The 17,582-nt window shown below is 39.8% G+C and overlaps 1 protein-coding gene across 5 annotated transcripts in view; it reads left to right on the top strand.

Moving 5' to 3' along the window:
- The window catches only part of CARMIL1 (capping protein regulator and myosin 1 linker 1), a 194,445-nt gene that overhangs the window by 74,760 nt on the left and 102,103 nt on the right, over window positions 1-17,582 (top strand). For all 5 annotated transcript variants that reach the window (XM_069004292.1, XM_069004290.1, XM_069004289.1 and 2 more), the window contains exons 3-8: window positions 6,871-6,921; window positions 11,102-11,161; window positions 13,390-13,511; window positions 15,535-15,632; window positions 15,977-16,047; window positions 16,184-16,257. In XM_069004292.1, coding sequence (XP_068860393.1) covers window positions 6,871-6,921; window positions 11,102-11,161; window positions 13,390-13,511; window positions 15,535-15,632; window positions 15,977-16,047; window positions 16,184-16,257 — 476 coding nt within the window. The remainder of the gene's footprint in view (window positions 1-6,870; window positions 6,922-11,101; window positions 11,162-13,389; window positions 13,512-15,534; window positions 15,633-15,976; window positions 16,048-16,183; window positions 16,258-17,582) is intronic.

Below are 17,582 nucleotides of genomic sequence, written 5' to 3'. Positions count from 1 at the left end.
AGATACAAAGCTTCTGAATGTAAAGTCTGTAAATCAGGCCGGTCCCACTGGTGCACCACTGGTGACCACATCCCAAGCTACTTCAGTGACAGGGCTTGGCAGCTGGGGTGTCCATGGCTCCTGTTGCTGCCATAGGTGGTGTCTGGCCAAACGTGAGCACCTCTCAGTTTCTTCTGAAATCCCACCTTTACTAAAATAGCTGGGTTGTTTGCTCATTGTAGGGTTATAGCAAGTGTTCATGTTTCTTTGTGCTTCACAGGTGTTAAAGAAGCACAATTTGATTCATGTGTATTTTATAAACAGTTCACAGGGCTAGGACACTGCCTGTAGGTGGAAGTGGTAGTGTTGCTAGAGCTGTTGGAACAAATTTAGTTATGTCTGGAAATTTTGTCTTAATTTGATGATAAACCTCCAAGCTACGTTGTTTCTTCTCAAATATCAGAATTAGGACCCTTTTACTCCAAGCTTCTCTTTCAAGCTTTACCACTTCATTTTGCCTTTATGTTTTGGGCAAATCTTTGCGTGTCTATGCCTTAGTTGTTATTAATTCTAAAACAAGGATACTTTTTTCTTACCTGTCTTCTAGGCAGGATTTGTTCATTGCTGCCTCTGAAGTAGAAATTGCTCTGCAGATTTGAACAGCTTTCCAGGCACTAAATAAGCATTTCTGTTAATGGGTCCTCTGACTTGGTGTGAGAGGGAAATGTGTGTGAGGCACTCCGTTGTGCCATCTTGTGGTGTCCCCTGCCTTGTTCCCTACAGTAATGTGAAAGGTGCTTTTCTTCTCTAAACACAACAGATTTATTGGCATCTCTTCTGATATCTGAGCACACATTAAAAAAAAAAAAAAAATTCAACTAAAAACTGTTCCCTATACCAGCCTCTGCCATCCAGAAAATACAGAAATTGGGAGCCATAACAAACAGAGCGGGCTTGAATTTTCAAAGTAGTGTGGTGACAATAAGGACCAGTGAAATGCTGTGATCTGCACCGCATTCCTGTGGCAGGCAGGCTCTCTCTCTGTCCATGGCGCCAGTAAGGGGGCCTTGTCAAGGAGGCAGTGGTTGACTTGAGGAATGGTAATAGAGAAGCATGCAGCAGAGCAGCCCTTCATGGGGATGGCTGAGGTGCTGCAGAGCTTACCCCTGTCTTGGGCAGGAGAGAATTGTACTGATGCAAGCAGCAGCTCCCCTTACTGTGTTTTGGTCTTTGACTGGCCACACAGGCACCAGCAACTTAGGCGAGCCTGGGAATGTGTTCAACTTGGCTAAGGGTCAGCTCAGGGAGGGAGAAACTCAGTTTTTTCTGTGTGAACTGAAATGCACTAACCCCTTCCTAACAGATCTTCTTCAGCTATAAAAGGCTGCTTTAGTATTGGTGTATAAATAAGAGGACATTAGGAATAGGACTGAATGAGGTCTGTCAATGGTTTTATCATAGATGACGCTTCAAAAGTAGTTGAGACTAAATGATCAGAGTCAAATTCAATGGAGAGGGCTGTGTGGGTGAAGGTGGTGGTGCTGCAAGCCCTCAGATTGGGGCTGAGCTGGGATTTTTTGCCGGTGCCAGCGCTCTGTGGAGAAACCCACCATATGCCAGGTGATGCCACCATTTCAGATGATGCAGCATACATATTCCTGTTGTGCCTGAGCTAATCAGCCCTCCAAAAAGCCCTCCAGGATGTCAACTAGCCTCTTTGTGTTAGGGAGGCTCAGTGCTTTTAGCAGGAGCTGCCTCACTCAAAGCCAGCTCTGATATCTCTAACATGGTTCTGAAGGGGGGCTTTTATCTAATCGAACTCCAGCTGCTTCGGGATGAAGCATTTACAACATCAGGCATGCAACCCGGGAAATGAACGGTCAATCCTATAGGGACTGAGGGAGGCTGGATGCTCTAACATGTATTGATTCATCCGTGTTTTAACAAAACAAAAACTGTATTAGTGCTGCTGCTTTACCTCACATTATTGTGTGTACATTAGATATTGAGTCAGCAGTAGCAATGGAAAGCTAATGAGAGAAATCATAAAGCAACTAATAAAGGTGGAAACTTAAAAATGATGATGTTTTGGATAATAATAGTAATGAATAATGATAAAAATGGGGATGGCATAACTAAGGTATATACAGAAAAGTGACTGTCTTCTGGATTCAAGGCATTCTCAAGATGATGGCTATCACAAGAATGTGATAAAAAATAAGAAAACTTGTTATAAATGCTTCTTTCCTCAAGTAAATGATAATGGAAGAGACTGAGTCAATTTTGAGGCTGACAAAATGGCAGATGCCAGCGGCAAAAGTAACTGTGGCAGAAGGAAAGGTACGGAGAGTAGAGTGCATTTTAAGAAGTCAGATTGCAACAGTTGACCAAAAAAAGTACAAAGTTGGTTGGTTTTGGGGTTTTTTTTAGTATCTATGTCAATCAGTTTCCAGCAAGAGAAAAATATTTGGTTAACGATCTTTTTTTTTGAGATTTCAGCAGGAGGAAGTTTTGAAACATCTGTGGTAGTGAGTGGTGGGAGCATCATGCAACTTCCCAGGGCCCATGAAGTGCTGAGGTGGTTTCATTGTGTTTCATATCTAGTCACAAAGCCAAGTATGCTCACTGTGTTTTCCAGAACTCTTTATTCCCAGGCATTTTAAAAAGGGTAGTAGTGTTTTTCAGAAGATTTTCATTTCCTTATGAATTTGAAACTGCTTCAAGTATAGGTCAGGTAGCTTCAGTTGCTGTGGTTTGTCTGGCAAAATAGATGCAGTTAGCACAGAGCTGTGTTTCTCTCCTGATCTTCCCAAGAGTGGCTGCCAGGTCAGGTGGCTGGGTTAACCCAGTGCAGCCCTGTAATTTAACCTACAGTACTAAAATGGGTAATAAGGCTAGGATTTGACAGTAAATGACAAAATGCATCTGTATGTTTGTTATATTGATATGCTCACAGAGAATCTATGTTACTTACTGAAACATATTATGTGTTCTGGTAAATAGAAGATGACCTTGTAGGCCATGAATCTCTGGAGAAATAATTTGCAGGGTATGTTTTTGGTGAATGTTTCTGAATTTTAACTTGTTTCATGTACATTCTGAGCAGTGTAGGGAGCGTTACAGAATTTGGGATGATAAAAACATTAAGAAATCATCAACTCGGGTATGTGTGTGTGAGTAGGAGTCATTTAAAATTCAAATCATAATCCTATTTTATGCTTTAAAAAAGGCAGAGTAGGAAGACAGACCAAAGCTGCTGTTAACTAAATATAATTCTCTTTTATTGTCCTTCCCATGGAGCAACAGGCAGGTTATGTACCCTGTATAAAATTTGCCTGGATGTCCTTACTGCCTTCACATCAGTCACTTGCAAACCTTTTGGTTTTACAGGTGTGTTAAAGCATGAATCAAATCCTCAGCCTCTTTCTTTTACCCTGCATGTTTTTATCTTTTGATGGGATCTTTTAACTTTATTAATGATTGAATACTACTGGTGACCAAACAGAATGGTTATGGAGGAGTGGGGTTGTGATGCATTAAGCTAAACAAGTGAGATAATTTTGTTATCAGATGATAAGGTAGATTATACGCTGTGCTCAGATGACATTCCTGATGGGTTGTGAGCCAGGGAGCTCTTTGTTCCAGGTTATCCCCGGAGTTAAAGTGTCTGCTGCTCTGAGTCTCTGAACTGCTAAGTGATTTTGACCATAACTCTTCTGTGCTCAAGGTTCCCCGGGTGCAAAATGAGGGTAACAGTGGCAGAACCTTCTTGGTAAGATTCCTGACGATTGCTTGAGAGTAAGGGTGGCTGCTTCTGCTTTTTAGTTTCTTTGTATGAAGAAATTAAAAACCCCAGGAAATGTAGAATCTGCCTATTCATGAAAAACAGCACTCCTGGATGCTTCCGAAAGCCCTAGACAATTGCGCAATCACATGCATACTCGTTATTCTTGTCAGAGGAATGCACAGAGACCTGGGTCTTCCTGCACAAAAATGACGTGTTTCTTAAAAGGGGGCTTGAACTGTCAGTGTGAAAACACCTCCAGTGCCTCTGCCCTTGGCACCAGCATCACGTTTCTCAAGGGAAGGACTAGAGTGGTGTGTTTTTTTGAGCAGACTGCAATACATGTTCTATTGCCCTTGCAAGTACTAACAACCATGCAGAATCCTATTGTCAGAGACATGGATGAGCTGGTATCTTTAAGAGCCATTATTTGTTTATGCACTGCAGCCTTATTGAGGAGAAGGAAGTTGTTGAAAACAAACCATTCATGTTTCACAGCTCATCCAGCAAGTCTTGGGTTGAACTGGGGTACGGGCTACCCTGTTGCTAAACGTGAGCAAAAATGGTGACGTTAAAACGCAGAGGTTGCTGTAAAATTTCAGAAATATTAGAGAAGAAAATCAGAAAGCAGTAAACGAAAGCTGATCCTTTCAAGGGTCACGATGTGAACTCACATTTTTAACAGCTGAAGTTGTGATAAATGCCAAGCTTCATCTTAGCCAATTCTGCCATTGTTAAAAAAAAAAAAAAAAAAAATCTAGTCCTGCTGTAGTCAAGATGGGACATTAATTTTGCAGTAATAATTGACCTTGTCTTCAACTGACTTTTTGTAAAAATCAAACTCTTACTTGTTTGTGAGAGTCTCAACTGCGAAAACTGTAGAAATTTGTGTTACTGGATTAGAAGCTTCAGGCTTTTTTTTTTTTCTTTTTTTGGTACCATCTTATTGCTCAAGAGTAGCTCTTTACCTTCGGAGTGGGGAGTATCATTTTACAGCAGGGCTCTCCTTTGTATGCAAATGCACCTTAAGGTAAGTGGGTTTTTCAGCTTTGTTGGTTTTAGAAAGATCACTTTGGGACCATTGGTGCATCTGCCACTAGAATACACACTGCCATGTGCTCTGTTGGAACATTCTTTTCTGACATGATTTTGTCAGGGCCTTCTGGTTACCTGGTTTACATTTAACTTTGTTTTTTGGACTCCTCATGTGTACTGTAGTCATGTTAAAACGACCCTTTCTAGGCTCATAAAGTAGCTTGAACCCATATTTGCAAGCAAATATTTTATAACAAGACTGTGACGTGATTTACCTGTAATGAGCTGTTGCACTGTGGTGGCATGCACGGAGCACTGATATCTCTAATGCTGTTGGCCACTACTTAGAAGGCAAGTATGGCAAGCAGTTCTTCAAAAGGTTTTATTTCCCCTGACTTTCTCACTTGTGCATCTGAGGTGTAGTGACCAGAAGCTGCTCTGCCTGTGACACTGGAGAGATTTTTTTGGTGGTGCCAGTGCAGAGAGGATGCCTGATCACCTACCCCTCTTCAGATGTGGGCAGCTTGTGGATGGGTTCACCAGTAAAAGTGGCACTATTACTGATAGCAGAGCTATTTTGTGAGCACAGGCATGTGATCTTCCCCAGAGGCTCCCGGGAGAGTGGTGTGTACCTACTGTGTGTGGCTGCCCTGAGGAGATGAGTGAGGGAGGGAAAAGGTCAGGGTTTTATTACTGTGAGAGAAAGCTGCTGTTAGGCTGGGGAAACTGTGGTTGAGCAGTGAAAAAACCCCTTGGCTCCTTCCCCTTTCTCTTCATGCTGGATTGTGGAAGAGATACTTGGGATAGGTGTAGCTGGGAGGAGAGCACAAGAGGCTGTCTCTCCCTTACGTGTGAGCAAGGAGATGAAGCAGGCTTGTGTAACAGGGCCAGCCTGTCATAAGGGGACTTCAGTGAAGGGTTGAGCCTTACAGGAGGCACGGGTTATTCTGCAGCAGTTTGGGTCTACACCAGTGGTAACCAGAGAACTGGGTCTAATCACATCAACCCTGAAACAATCTGCTAATATTCAGCACTGCTACAGCACTTGTGCTCTTAGGATTTAGCAAGATGTTATTCAGCTGAAGCTGAAATCCAATCCCTGAAGTGTTTGAACAGTGTCCAGAGCTGGATGCTGGGCTGCCTTCTCAGCCTGCTTCTTCCTCTCCAAGTGAGGAACATGTTTTGTGTCAACCCGATCACTTGATCCTGGATACTTACTGAGCAGGGCTGAGTTCAGGAGGTCCTACCTGTGTGAAAAGCTCTGCATGTGCTGTGGGATTTTGATGCAGGTGTTCAAATTGTGTCTTTCTTTTTTTTTTTTTTTTTTTTCAATCTGGAAAATGATGTAGCCAACAGCAGATAATTCTATAGGTAAATCAACAAACAGTACTTAGTTTTGCCAAGATGAGTCATTTCTTTTGCAAAGCATAAAATCTGTGAGTGGGATGTGCTACTGGAGACTGGAGTGATATGATATAGAATCATTACATTTTGATTGGCAGTAGCTTCCAAAATATTAGTTTTGTTGTGCTTTCTCCCCAGAGCCACTGGTCTCTCTAGTCTAACTGTATTTTTCCATTGCCTTTTCTGGAGAAGAAATGCAGGTGCTATCAATGAGAAATCTTTTTGTTCTTACTCTAGAAATGCCCCAAATGTGTCCAAAACTCCCCCGTTTGCCCACAGTCTCATATATTGCTAATAATATCATGATAATCTCATATATTTTTCTCACATTTAAGTACATCCTATATTCCTGGTAGGACTTCTCATCCTCACTTCTTTTTAAAATGTGACTAAGATTTCTGTTATATTTTCTGGAGAGATTAATTAAATACATTTCTTCAGTTCCGTGGTGTGCTAAGTAGCTTATAGCTGATCAGATTGCAGCAGTCTCTTCACTGTGCTCTACTGGATCGGATCCCAGTTTTGCTTCCTTCAGTGTATGACAGCAGAGGGAATCCACACTCACTCTGCTAGAGGCTTTTTTCCCCTGGTTTCAGGATTTTCCTGGAAAAGAATCTTTTATAATATTAAATGTTTTTTACAAATTCTGTTCTTTATTTTTTCAATAGGTGTTGGCATCATGTCGGGCATTTCTTTTAACATCTCGGATTCCCACCAAGGTAAAAACCACTGTGTTTCTATAAATTCTCTGGGGTAACAAATGAAAGTTACATAAACTAAGTAGCAAAAAATTAGTATATTCTAGTTGTACATCTGTTAAAAAAAAAATAGATAACTGAGGAATGGTTTGTTGCATGGTGTTGACTTAGAATGGAGCTTCTACTAGTATATGCCTTAAATGCATTTGTGAGTACATACATATATATATATGTATTTATACACACACACCTTTTCAGAAGCATTTTAACTTCTAAAAATGCAGGTTGCTGAAGAGTTACATTGTAAACTCCAACTTGAAGAACGGTGAGATGAGCCTAATGAATTTTATAGAAGGACAGTTTATGTGCAAACAAGCTGATGGCATTATTCCCTCTAGTGTTTGCAGTGTCAAATAGGATTATATTTGATTTGGAGGCAGAAACTGTGTTGAGTTTTATTAAATTCTGCTGTTTTCTAATGATTTTTGCTGTTCATTTTGAAAAGCATTTTGGCAACTTGTCTTGCCAATGCCGGTGAATTATTTTTTCTGTGCCTGTGACAATTTGTAATGACTTGTAGAAGAGAAAGATAATTTCCACATGAATAAAAATGACTGATGTGAAAGATGATCTCTTGTCCAGCTTGGAATCAGTGAATGGGAATCTGGCACATATCCTATTTTGTTGTATTTTACACGTGTGTCTAAGTGTGTATGTATGTGTGTGTGTGTGTATATATATATACACACTTTATAGAAAAAACAAAATCAGTAAATGGAACTACTGATACCAAATTTCCAGTTATGGCCACTGGTAAGTGTGACCATCCTTACCTATAATTGGAAAATGCTGACTGACAGGTAGGATGAACTGCAGCTTGAATTTCTGCTGATATTTATTTTCCTCAGTTGATCACTCTGTCCCTGCAGCACAGATGTCTGTGGTTGTTGTCTGTTGGTGTTTGGATCACTGCAGTTTTCAGACAGGGCTTTTAAAGAGAGGGTTTGGTGGCTGCTTGCTTGGAAACATAGATCCAGCTGATGAACAGCTCAGATATCAGTGCAACGGCAATATGATAGACAGGTGGTGATAGTGATCTTGTTAAACAATAGCAAAGCCATTGTATGTCATCAAAAAGCTCTTGAAGGCTGGGGTTTGGAGTACTAAGTGATAACTCTGTTTAGTTGTCTGTTTCAGACAATTCCCATAACTCATTAAATAGATTATTATAGTTGAAAAACTTGGTTTTGTTTTCATTAAAATCTAAAATACATATTCTTTACTAGTAGAAGTAAATAGAAGGAAGATGATGAGAAGCTATGCTTATGATTTATGTAAAAATTAAACATTTTATGTCTGAAGAATTATTAGGATGGTTGAAAATGCCTTTCTAGAAGGGTTAGTGAAACTTTGTAAATTTTGTAATGTCTGTAATATTTTCAATAGCTGCTCAGAAGCTTTCTGAGTCTGAGAACTTCCATGTAATTGGCAGACAGTGACTCCTAGAAAGACAGCTGAGAACATCCAGCAAAGACACGTTATTTCTCTGGGGACCTCTAATAAAATTGAGTATGCCTAGAGATGGCCAGTTCTGAGTAACTCTTACTGCTACATTTGATTCCAAACTTCACTTTTCCTTAAACAATGCTGTTGAGATGTATCCACTAAGCAAGGATTAAAGTTAAAAGAATTAATGTTGGCTAACTGCAATACCAACTCACACTACTATCCTTAGAGCAAAGATATCACAATGGCCACCTTGTAACTTCACACTCTGATCCAATCAGTTCATTCCTACTATTCGAGATGGACTGATTGGGAAGGAAGGACAGTACTTAAAGCCTGCTAATTCTTGTTACATATCTGTATAAAATGTGATTGCAACACTTGTAAATGTTGGATGTGTCATCAAGCCCACAAATAAGTGTATAAAATATTGGTAGGAATGTAATTCAGATTTGTGAATGTATTTCAACTTCCATTAAGTTTTGGTTGAAAAAATTGAAAACTAGGAAATTAGATGTCTGGGTAACTGAAAGGTTCCTAAATGAGAGGCATGCATAGCTTTTTAAGAGGATTTTAGAAACGTATAATTTTGGGTAATAAATGAGATTATGCCTTTTAAAACCTTGTAAAAATTATTTCTTAGTTTGAGGTAGATGATGTTTAGAATGTGTTACATTTTTCCTGCAAAGCAAGGACTGTAAGTTCATACTTTTAACTAGAAAAATGAACCAAAGATGAGCTGTAGAGATAGTGCCATGTTTCCTGATATTTGTTAATTCTAAGCAAGAGGATTTGCAGACTAAATTCTTGAGTCTGGATCTGTGTGAAATTTTTGGATATTTTTGATTGTATGTACATAGATATATGTTTGCACATACTTTAGCAAAGGAAGAACCTTCAATTAGATAGGTAAATAATTTTCAAAATATGAAGGATTTCAATCACAGAAACTCCCCCCTTAAAATTTCATTGTGATTTAGGTAAACAAATATTTAATTAGTACAGGGGAAGAAAGAGCTTTTGCCTTCTGTATGTGTAGTCTTGCTTAATCCAGTAGCCAACAATAGCTGCTATAGATTTTTTTGGTGGCTTTATTTTTTTCCTTTTTTTTCTTTCTGCCCTAAGTCAACTGCACAGGGCCATGTCATCACAAAAGATTGCCAGCCCTAGCTTAGAAGTAAAGCACTGAAGAGAAGTGAATGCTTTACACTTGTGAAAATGAGAGGTGTTGGTATGACCTCTCCGAAGATGCTTGCGCTGGTTCTGTCTCTCCTGCCTCAGTTCCCTGTGCTCGCTTCGTAACCAGATGTGTAGGCACCCTTGAAACTGCCTGTTTGCTGTGGCAGCTGCCCCTGCAGCAGAATGTGTGAAATGAAGCACATGAAGCCTCAAAAACTTCAGAGTAAAGTTCGTTCACCAAGAGAGGTTTTTGGCGGAAGGTGAATTTTGCTCAGAAATTGGAGGGGCATCTTCTGATGCTGCCAAATCATCAGGGCAGCTGAAGGGATAAGGATTTAGAAATAGGCAGCAATGAACAAAGAGAAAGTAATAACAAAAGTTTTCTGGAAAGCTTTTTGATAGTTGGAAGCTGGTACCGCTCTTCCTGACTTCCTGAGGTGCTGTTGCAGCCTTTACAGGGAGGGAGTCTCGATAGCTGTGTCTGGGTTCTGAGCACCCCAGTAGTCATTCAGGGTTGACTTTTTTCACAAATACAGGAGTAGAATGATATGGTGCTTGCCAGTTAGCCTGGGAGCACCCTGACTGTGAACCTAGGATAAGATAAAGGACAGGAAACTTCGTGCAATTCAGACAGACTGCTCAATTACAATGGTTTCAGTGATAACTAAAAGGAAATGACCAAGCTAATGTCTTGCCCTGTAGTTATGACTCAATCCAAGAGGTTTGTTTCTTTCTGTATATCTCGACTGTCAAGATGTTAGTCTACATAATTGTGAATTCAGATCTTAGCACACTCCCTGTAACCCTAGATTTGTCCTTGGAGAAGAATTCCCCACTGCCTTCTAAGCTTCCATTTGGATTCTGTATGTTCTTCCCTGCCTAGTCTGACTGTCATCCAAACAAACCACTCAGACAAAGCTTATGTATCACTTCCTCTCATACTTTTAGACAAGCCAAAGCACTCCTTGGGCGTTTATGTTCATATCTGTATCTATCTATCTATGGTATTTTTATTCATATCTATATATATAGACAGAGAGACATATATGTATAAAATTGTGTGCGCATGTCCCTTTAGGTTCTGTGCAGTAAAATTTTTCACATCTATGATCAATGTAACTAATGAAAGAATAATGTGGAGCTGTAAGGATTGTAATAAGTGATTAATCAGTCACAAGAGTACACATCAGTAGGGTGTTTATTAATGATGCTTTTTATAGTAAAATTTTTTCATAAAATTGATTATAAGCTTATGTGCTTATAGCTTGCAGTAAAATGTCCAGTGTGGTATTCCTATAACCTCTAGTAACCATTTAAACCTGTAACAAGCAAATGTAAGTATTCTTTTAATGAAAAATGCACCCAGATATTAACAAGTACTTAGTGTCAATTACAGAAACTGATGTCAAATATCAGTAGCCTGCTCAAGGTTTTCTTAATCTCATTGAGAAGTGTAAGTGCTCTTTAAAATAAGATGATGTTTGCACTAATGTGATGTTTTCTTTCCTAACTACAGTTAGAACTAACTTTCAGCTACTTGGAAATCCAAGGAGTAACTTCCAATAAACCTGGCCAGGTGAGTGTATTCTAGATAAAAGTTACTTGTTTACTCATGGGTAAATCTGTTCCGGTCAAGGAGGTAATGCTCTAACATGCAGGTGTCCCCTTCCACTGAGCACACTGTGCATTTGTATTCTCACATTCATGCTGGTCTAAAGTCTTAACAATAACAATAAGAATTTAAAGAGTCAGTTTTAGGAATCTGTTGTTCAGGTGGAATAATGGTAAGAAATAGATTGGTTTTTTCCTAATTCAGTATGGTACAAGTTTCCATTTGTATCATCAGTGGATCTTTTTCTCAGAGCTGGTAAATGGTGACTGGTATGCAATCATCACCACACAAGCTGCAGTGGCTTCTGTGGCTTCTTCCTTTATGAGGAAGCCAAAAGCTACTGCTTACGTTGCAGGCAGAAATGCTTTGCTTTCAACTATTCTTCATGCCTTTACTGTGTGCAACACAAAATATATTTGACAGCAAGTTATGTGCCCAAAAAAGTAAATGTCAAAGAGAAGGTGCTGAAAAGAAGAATGCCTTTAGAGCATTTTTAATTCATAAAATGAGCATGTTGACAAGATTTGACAGTTCAATTGTATCAAAGTCTTCATGTGTTTCATGTGTGTTTGGCTTTTAAAGAGCTTTTTAAGGGTAGGAGTGCCTGAGATACTTTGAACTCTGAAAAGCTCTCATTGTATGAACATGTCATCTTTTTAACCAGTCTTTTGAAGCTTTCCTTAAAGGAGGGGAAAAAAAGATCCAGGTATTTTAATGAGGAGACATTTACTAAATTCTAAGTTTTTGTGGCTTTTTTTATTTAAGGTACTAAAATGCCAGGTAACTATTGCTAATTACTCCTGGAGGCATAGACAGTCACTGTTGTAGCAGAATTTACAAGAGATTTTCAGCAGCCTCAATGAGCATATACTTTTTCTAAAGTATTTTTTAAGGTTTTTCATGTTTACACTCATTTGTGTTTTAATTGTGTGAGGCTTATACCTGAAGGCAGGCAGAATCCTGGATTATTGCTTGTGGAGCAAATGATATTGTTGCAGTTTTCCTGCTAACAGCATAATTATAGCTGTGATATCAGAAGGGTGTAGTTTTGTGCTGGGTAACTTGCAGAAAGCCATGAAAGGCTTCCCATTGTAAGATAAGTGAACAAATGGACAGAGTAATATAAGGAAACATTGTGCATATATTGGTGATGATGAAAAGCAGTGGTAAGTTGCCCACTCATTCGTCATCAGGGAGTGGTGGCAACAGGCTCAGGAGTTGAAAAGATGTGAATTGTCTCAGTGTGCTTTAGGGGTAATACAGGATTCTAGGATTATCCTGGTGATGACCCTAGGCATGAATTGGGAACCAACAGAGCCCTGGGAGCCAGCTTCAATAAGAAGCAACCCTCTGTATCATACTCCACAGAGTCCCCTCTCCTAGTGTCTGTCTACACTTAGTTATTCCTATTGTTACCTTCTCACTGTCCGTGCACAGCTTCTCATCCGAAAGAGATTTCTGACTTGGGCTGTGCTAACTATTCACCCTGGAGTAAACAGAAACATTACACTGCTTCCTGTGATGCAGCTGAAAGCAGCAGCAGAGCTGATGTGTCACTCTTACCATAATCTGATTTGATTCTGAACACTCAATCTATACCTAAGGGAGGCGGGTTGCAAAAGGCTTTGTTTATCCCCCTCACTCAAGCACGTATCCCCCAGACAGCAGGGCAGTTATGGTGGCTGAGTTACTGCTTCATCTGCACTGAGACAACACAGCACCACAGCATTTTCTTAAACAGCACAAAACAAAGCACTAGAGTTTTTCCAGAGGATTGCAGCCATTAAAGACTTTTACTTTTTGCTGGAGGAAACAGGCACCCTGCTCATTCAATAGTTTCCCGTCAGTCTGTGCCTGCCTCTCCTGGTGTTCTGGGACGTGTTTCAAAAGAGGACAATGCTGTGAAAAGTTCTTGGTTTTCGAAGTGTCAGCTGAGGTCAAGATCCTTTGAAAATTGTATTCCCGTGGGAAGCAGGGCACTGTTAGAAAAAGCAAAGTTTGAGTATGGGGGTCTTGTACATTCAAGAACAACTTTCAGAAACTACCTGGAGCAGTGCTGTGTCATGTCTTAAAGAATAACAGATTCCTACAAGCACGGGAAGCATTCAGCTGGCATTCAAAATGCCTTCCTTTTTAAAGGGATAAAACATATATGATACCCAGTTCTCAGCCTCTTGCACTTTTATTTCTAGTTGGTTATGGAAACTGAGAAATGCAGCATCTCCATGAAGATGGCATCCTCAGAGGATGTGAACGAGGTGCTGGCACACATCGGGACCTGCCTCAGGAAGATATTCCCTGGACTCTCACCAGTGTAAGTCTGCTTTAGGGCACCTCTAGTGGGAACAGATTGTGTGGAAGTGGTGACCAGCCACCACTTCTTGTCTGCTGGTCTCCCCTCCCTGATCTCAGAAATGCACTGAGGATATGAGAATCACCTTGAGGCAAGCACTAAGCTCTTGTCCAGGTGTATGGCAGAACCAGGAGAGTGTAGAGCATAGGTGGACTTACGTTGATCTTGTAGGGTCATAAAAACCTTTGGTTTGAAGGTGGGTGCAAGTATTTGAAGTCTTAAATTTTCATTTTACCTTGTTGCCTCTCCAGCTTCAGGTATAGCTTAGGCTCTGTCTTTTTTGTTGTAACTTACTCCTTTTTTTGGTTTTGTTTTGGTTTTTTTTTTTTTTTTTTTTTTTTTTTGCACCAGAAATAAAATCTGCATTGGGAGAGGAGGGAAAAGTTCCATTTACTTTCAGTGTTTGTGAAACAATGTACATGATTGTGAGCCTTGTTCTTCAAAACTGAGCCCTGGGCAGTCTTGTCATATATTTCCTATGGTTTAACTGACTCCTTGAACTATCTGTCTCCTTTTCTGGCTTTTCTTTTCAGTGCATTATTTGTGCCTTTGGTTTTCTCTTTTACCGTGCCTCTGGATTCTATAATCTTGCAGCAATTCTCAGTGGTTCTTCTTCATTTTCTTTTCTATCTTCTCTGTCATTGCCTCATCTTCATTGCTCTGTACCAAGTCATGCAGCTCTACTGTATTCTCCTCAGCTCCTGGTTTTCAGCATTATTAGAAAAAATGGGCTGTGGAAAAGCATTTTCCCAGACATGTTGATTTTCTATAAGTGAACTTTAGTAACAGACACTCAATGTGAATGGTTAGGCTAAACTTACATGGTTTATTTTGAGTGCATGTCTTTATTATTCACCTTTCCTGTAGGCGGAGTAGGAAATCCAATTCGTAAACTCTGGATCGCAGTTTCTTTTTCTTGTCTTCATTTTTTTTTCCCACTTCCGATTTTCCTCTCTGGAAGTGTTATTAACTGCCTTAGTGGAGATTGAGCTCTCCCTTCAAAGAGCATGAATACAACTGAGCAGGGTTTATGAGCAGGGTTGCTTTAAAACCTCAGTAATGGTGTGAGAAATGCATACAAAAAGAGTAAAGGGGGCTGCAAGACTGGGTGTGTTTCTCTGGTTGTTTCTGAAGGCCTTGAGCTCTGAAGATGTTTTCTGTGGGCTTTCTTGAGAAGATTGCTGCAGCATTTTGGGTAGCTGCATGTAGTGCTTGCTTCCCAGGAAAGAAATCAAATTTCTTGCTCTCAGATGGCAGAGTTTTCTAAAATGAAGGCATTGGAGTTGTGCAGATGATATAGGACCAGAACAGGCAAGAAGGGGGGAAGGAGTTTCTTTAGTTATTATAACTTATTGATTCTCTTCTGCTCCACCTCCCAAACCCCCAACCCCCCCCCCCCCCCCGGAATTCTGTAGTTTATGAGGCAGTCTTGCTATTCAGAAAAACAGATCATTTTATTTCTTAAAAGGCAGAAAGGCATCATGTTTCTTGTCTGTCTAGGGAAGGAAAATGCTACCAAATTACAAAGATTGGAGCTGGATATCAAGAGTGCAGCCTAGAGGCCACATGCAGCTGCTCAGCTCTTTGTACCATGGTGCTATTTCTGCATAAAAACAGTGTATATACAGCAGTGGTTTCATGGTAACTATTAATACCATGTCTCTTCCCGATTTTGGGCATCCTGGTGTCAGATGAGAGGCACAAGTCTCCTTAACTTGAGTGATCCTGTAATACAAAAGGGTTTAGTTGCTCCAGTAGTCACAGGGTTAATCAAAAGAAAAAGAGAGAGAAAGAAAGAATAAATGCTACTCCTGCTGTGCTGCATAATGATGTGTGTGCCTTTTAGGTAGGAAAGTGAGTTGTATTAAAAATGGTAATTCTTCCTATATACTCATTTAAAAATGCTCTTAAAATAAAAAAGGTTTATATGTTTAAAAATACTTTCAAAGCCATGAATGATGTTTTTCCCCTCTTTTCCATCTAGGAGGATTATGAAAAAAGTAACTATGGAGCCTTCAGAAAGACTGGCTAATCTCCAGGCCCTGTGGGACAGTCAGACAGTGGCAGAACTTGGACCTTGTGGTGAGAATGAATTTAAATGCCCAAATATAAAAGGACTGGAATTGCAGTGTCAGGAAGTTTAATTCTATTTCTGGCAGAAGCTTGTAAAGGTGTAATTAGTTTTAAGGTGTAATTAGTATGAAGCAGACTTCTGATTGGTAGGTGAAGGCACTATATTAAGCTTTCTTGCAACTTACCAGGCAAAGATAGGATAGTCTCAGTTTCCTTCATAAGCAAAATGGACAGTCTTCTGAGAGAAAAAGAGAGTGAGTTCTGGAAAACTGGATCTTTAAGATGTCCTTTTAGATGTATGTTTGCTTGCTGGTTTGACTGTTATGTTAAATAGCCTGTCGGGTTTTTTGTAGGAGGCTTTTCGCAGATGTATGCCTGTGTGTGTGACTGGCTTGGATTTCCCTACAGAGAAGAAGTACAGTGGGTAAGTGCATATCTTGTTCTGAAGCTCTTTTCAGCTACCTGTACTAATGATGAAAGAACATGTAAATCCATAGTGCTTGACAAAAACATCCCACTACAGTTCTGTAAAGGTGTATTTGGTTATGTATTTTTAACAGGATGTTGATACAATTTATCTGACGCAAGATACCAGAGAGCTGAATTTGCAAGACTTCAGCCACCTTGACCACAGGTAAACCATGTGCAGTAATCATGCTAATATTGATGAAGTGGGATGGCCCCATAGCTGTTTCTGGAATGTGTAGACCTGTGAAATGACCATCTGTAGCATTTTTAGTTTTCAGCATGAAGCTGCTGTTTTTCCACAAAAGCCCCATGGAAACCACATTTCATTCAGGAGCTTGAGAAGATAAATATATTTTTTCGTTGGAAGCAACCCAAAAAGTTAGCAGATAGATACTTTTCCTGTGATGGTGGATATAACAGCTCAAATTCAGCAGATAAAACATGCAGCTACATCTGGTGGGCAAAACAAAAAAGGAAATTATGAAGTCTTTCCTCCTGCAGAATCTTTTTCTCATGGTGTACCCAGTAAAGGAAATTAATTTTTGTCAGCAAGTCAGTAGAAGGTTTAAGTTGTTCAACTGCTAGCTGTCTCCTCACCTATAATAGATGCTATCAAAAATAAGCACTTCCAGAAAGGAACTAATTGAGGGTAATTTTGCTGTGAGATGCTGAAACTTAGCTAAGTGTTGTATTTAGTCTACTGAATTTAGCTGGCTGAGAAAATTGGATTCTGAGAAAGTTGAATCTGGAGGTATTACAAGTAGGAGAAAATGGGAGAGAAGCTTAACTAAAATTCATCATTATATCAAGGAAATTGCAAATTTAAGAAAGTGTAAATAAGATAGAGAAACCCTTGGTTTCTTTGGGAGAGCACAGTGCAAGAATTAAGAATCTGTCAGAGGTACAATGTTAGAACATCATAAGAGGAAGGCTGAAGCTGGGGGTAGGTAAATAAGAGTATTTTGGGTAGCATTCTTTGCAGCTTTAAGCTATCTGGTATGTGAACTCGCAGAATACCCCATTCAAATACTTCAGTTTCTGTGACACGTTTTCACAGTCTGCAGTGAATCCCTTGGCAAAGTTACCTAGCAGTATCTGTGCTGACTAATTCAGAGGTAACTCAAGACTACAGGGCTGCAACTGGTGCATGAGAGATGTAGCCAAAGACTCTTTCCTTGGTTAAGTCTTGCTGAAAGAAGATAAGGGGAGGAATGCTATTAAGCACAAGCAAATTTGTGGCAAGAACTTAACGATGCTTTAAACATCTGTTGCAACATGAAGAGATGAGAAGACTGTGGGGCATTCTGGAGAAAGTGACCTACAGATACCCAGCCTCAAGAAATTAAATGTTTGAACAGTTTATTAGGAAAGAGTAGATAGAAGTGTTTCAAGTATTTAGAATATCTCAGCTGGTGCAAATGAGTTTGGCTTCCAGGAAATGAAATAATGGGTTTGTTATTTTAGAAAAGCTTTTCATTAAAATATGCCTAA

The sequence above is a fragment of the Aphelocoma coerulescens genome, chromosome 2, assembly GCF_041296385.1.
Source record: "Aphelocoma coerulescens isolate FSJ_1873_10779 chromosome 2, UR_Acoe_1.0, whole genome shotgun sequence".
In the NCBI taxonomy this organism is placed as follows: Eukaryota; Metazoa; Chordata; class Aves; order Passeriformes; family Corvidae; genus Aphelocoma; species Aphelocoma coerulescens.
The sequence above is the reverse complement of the archived record's forward strand: the minus strand, read 5'-3'. Positions and strand labels throughout refer to the sequence as shown.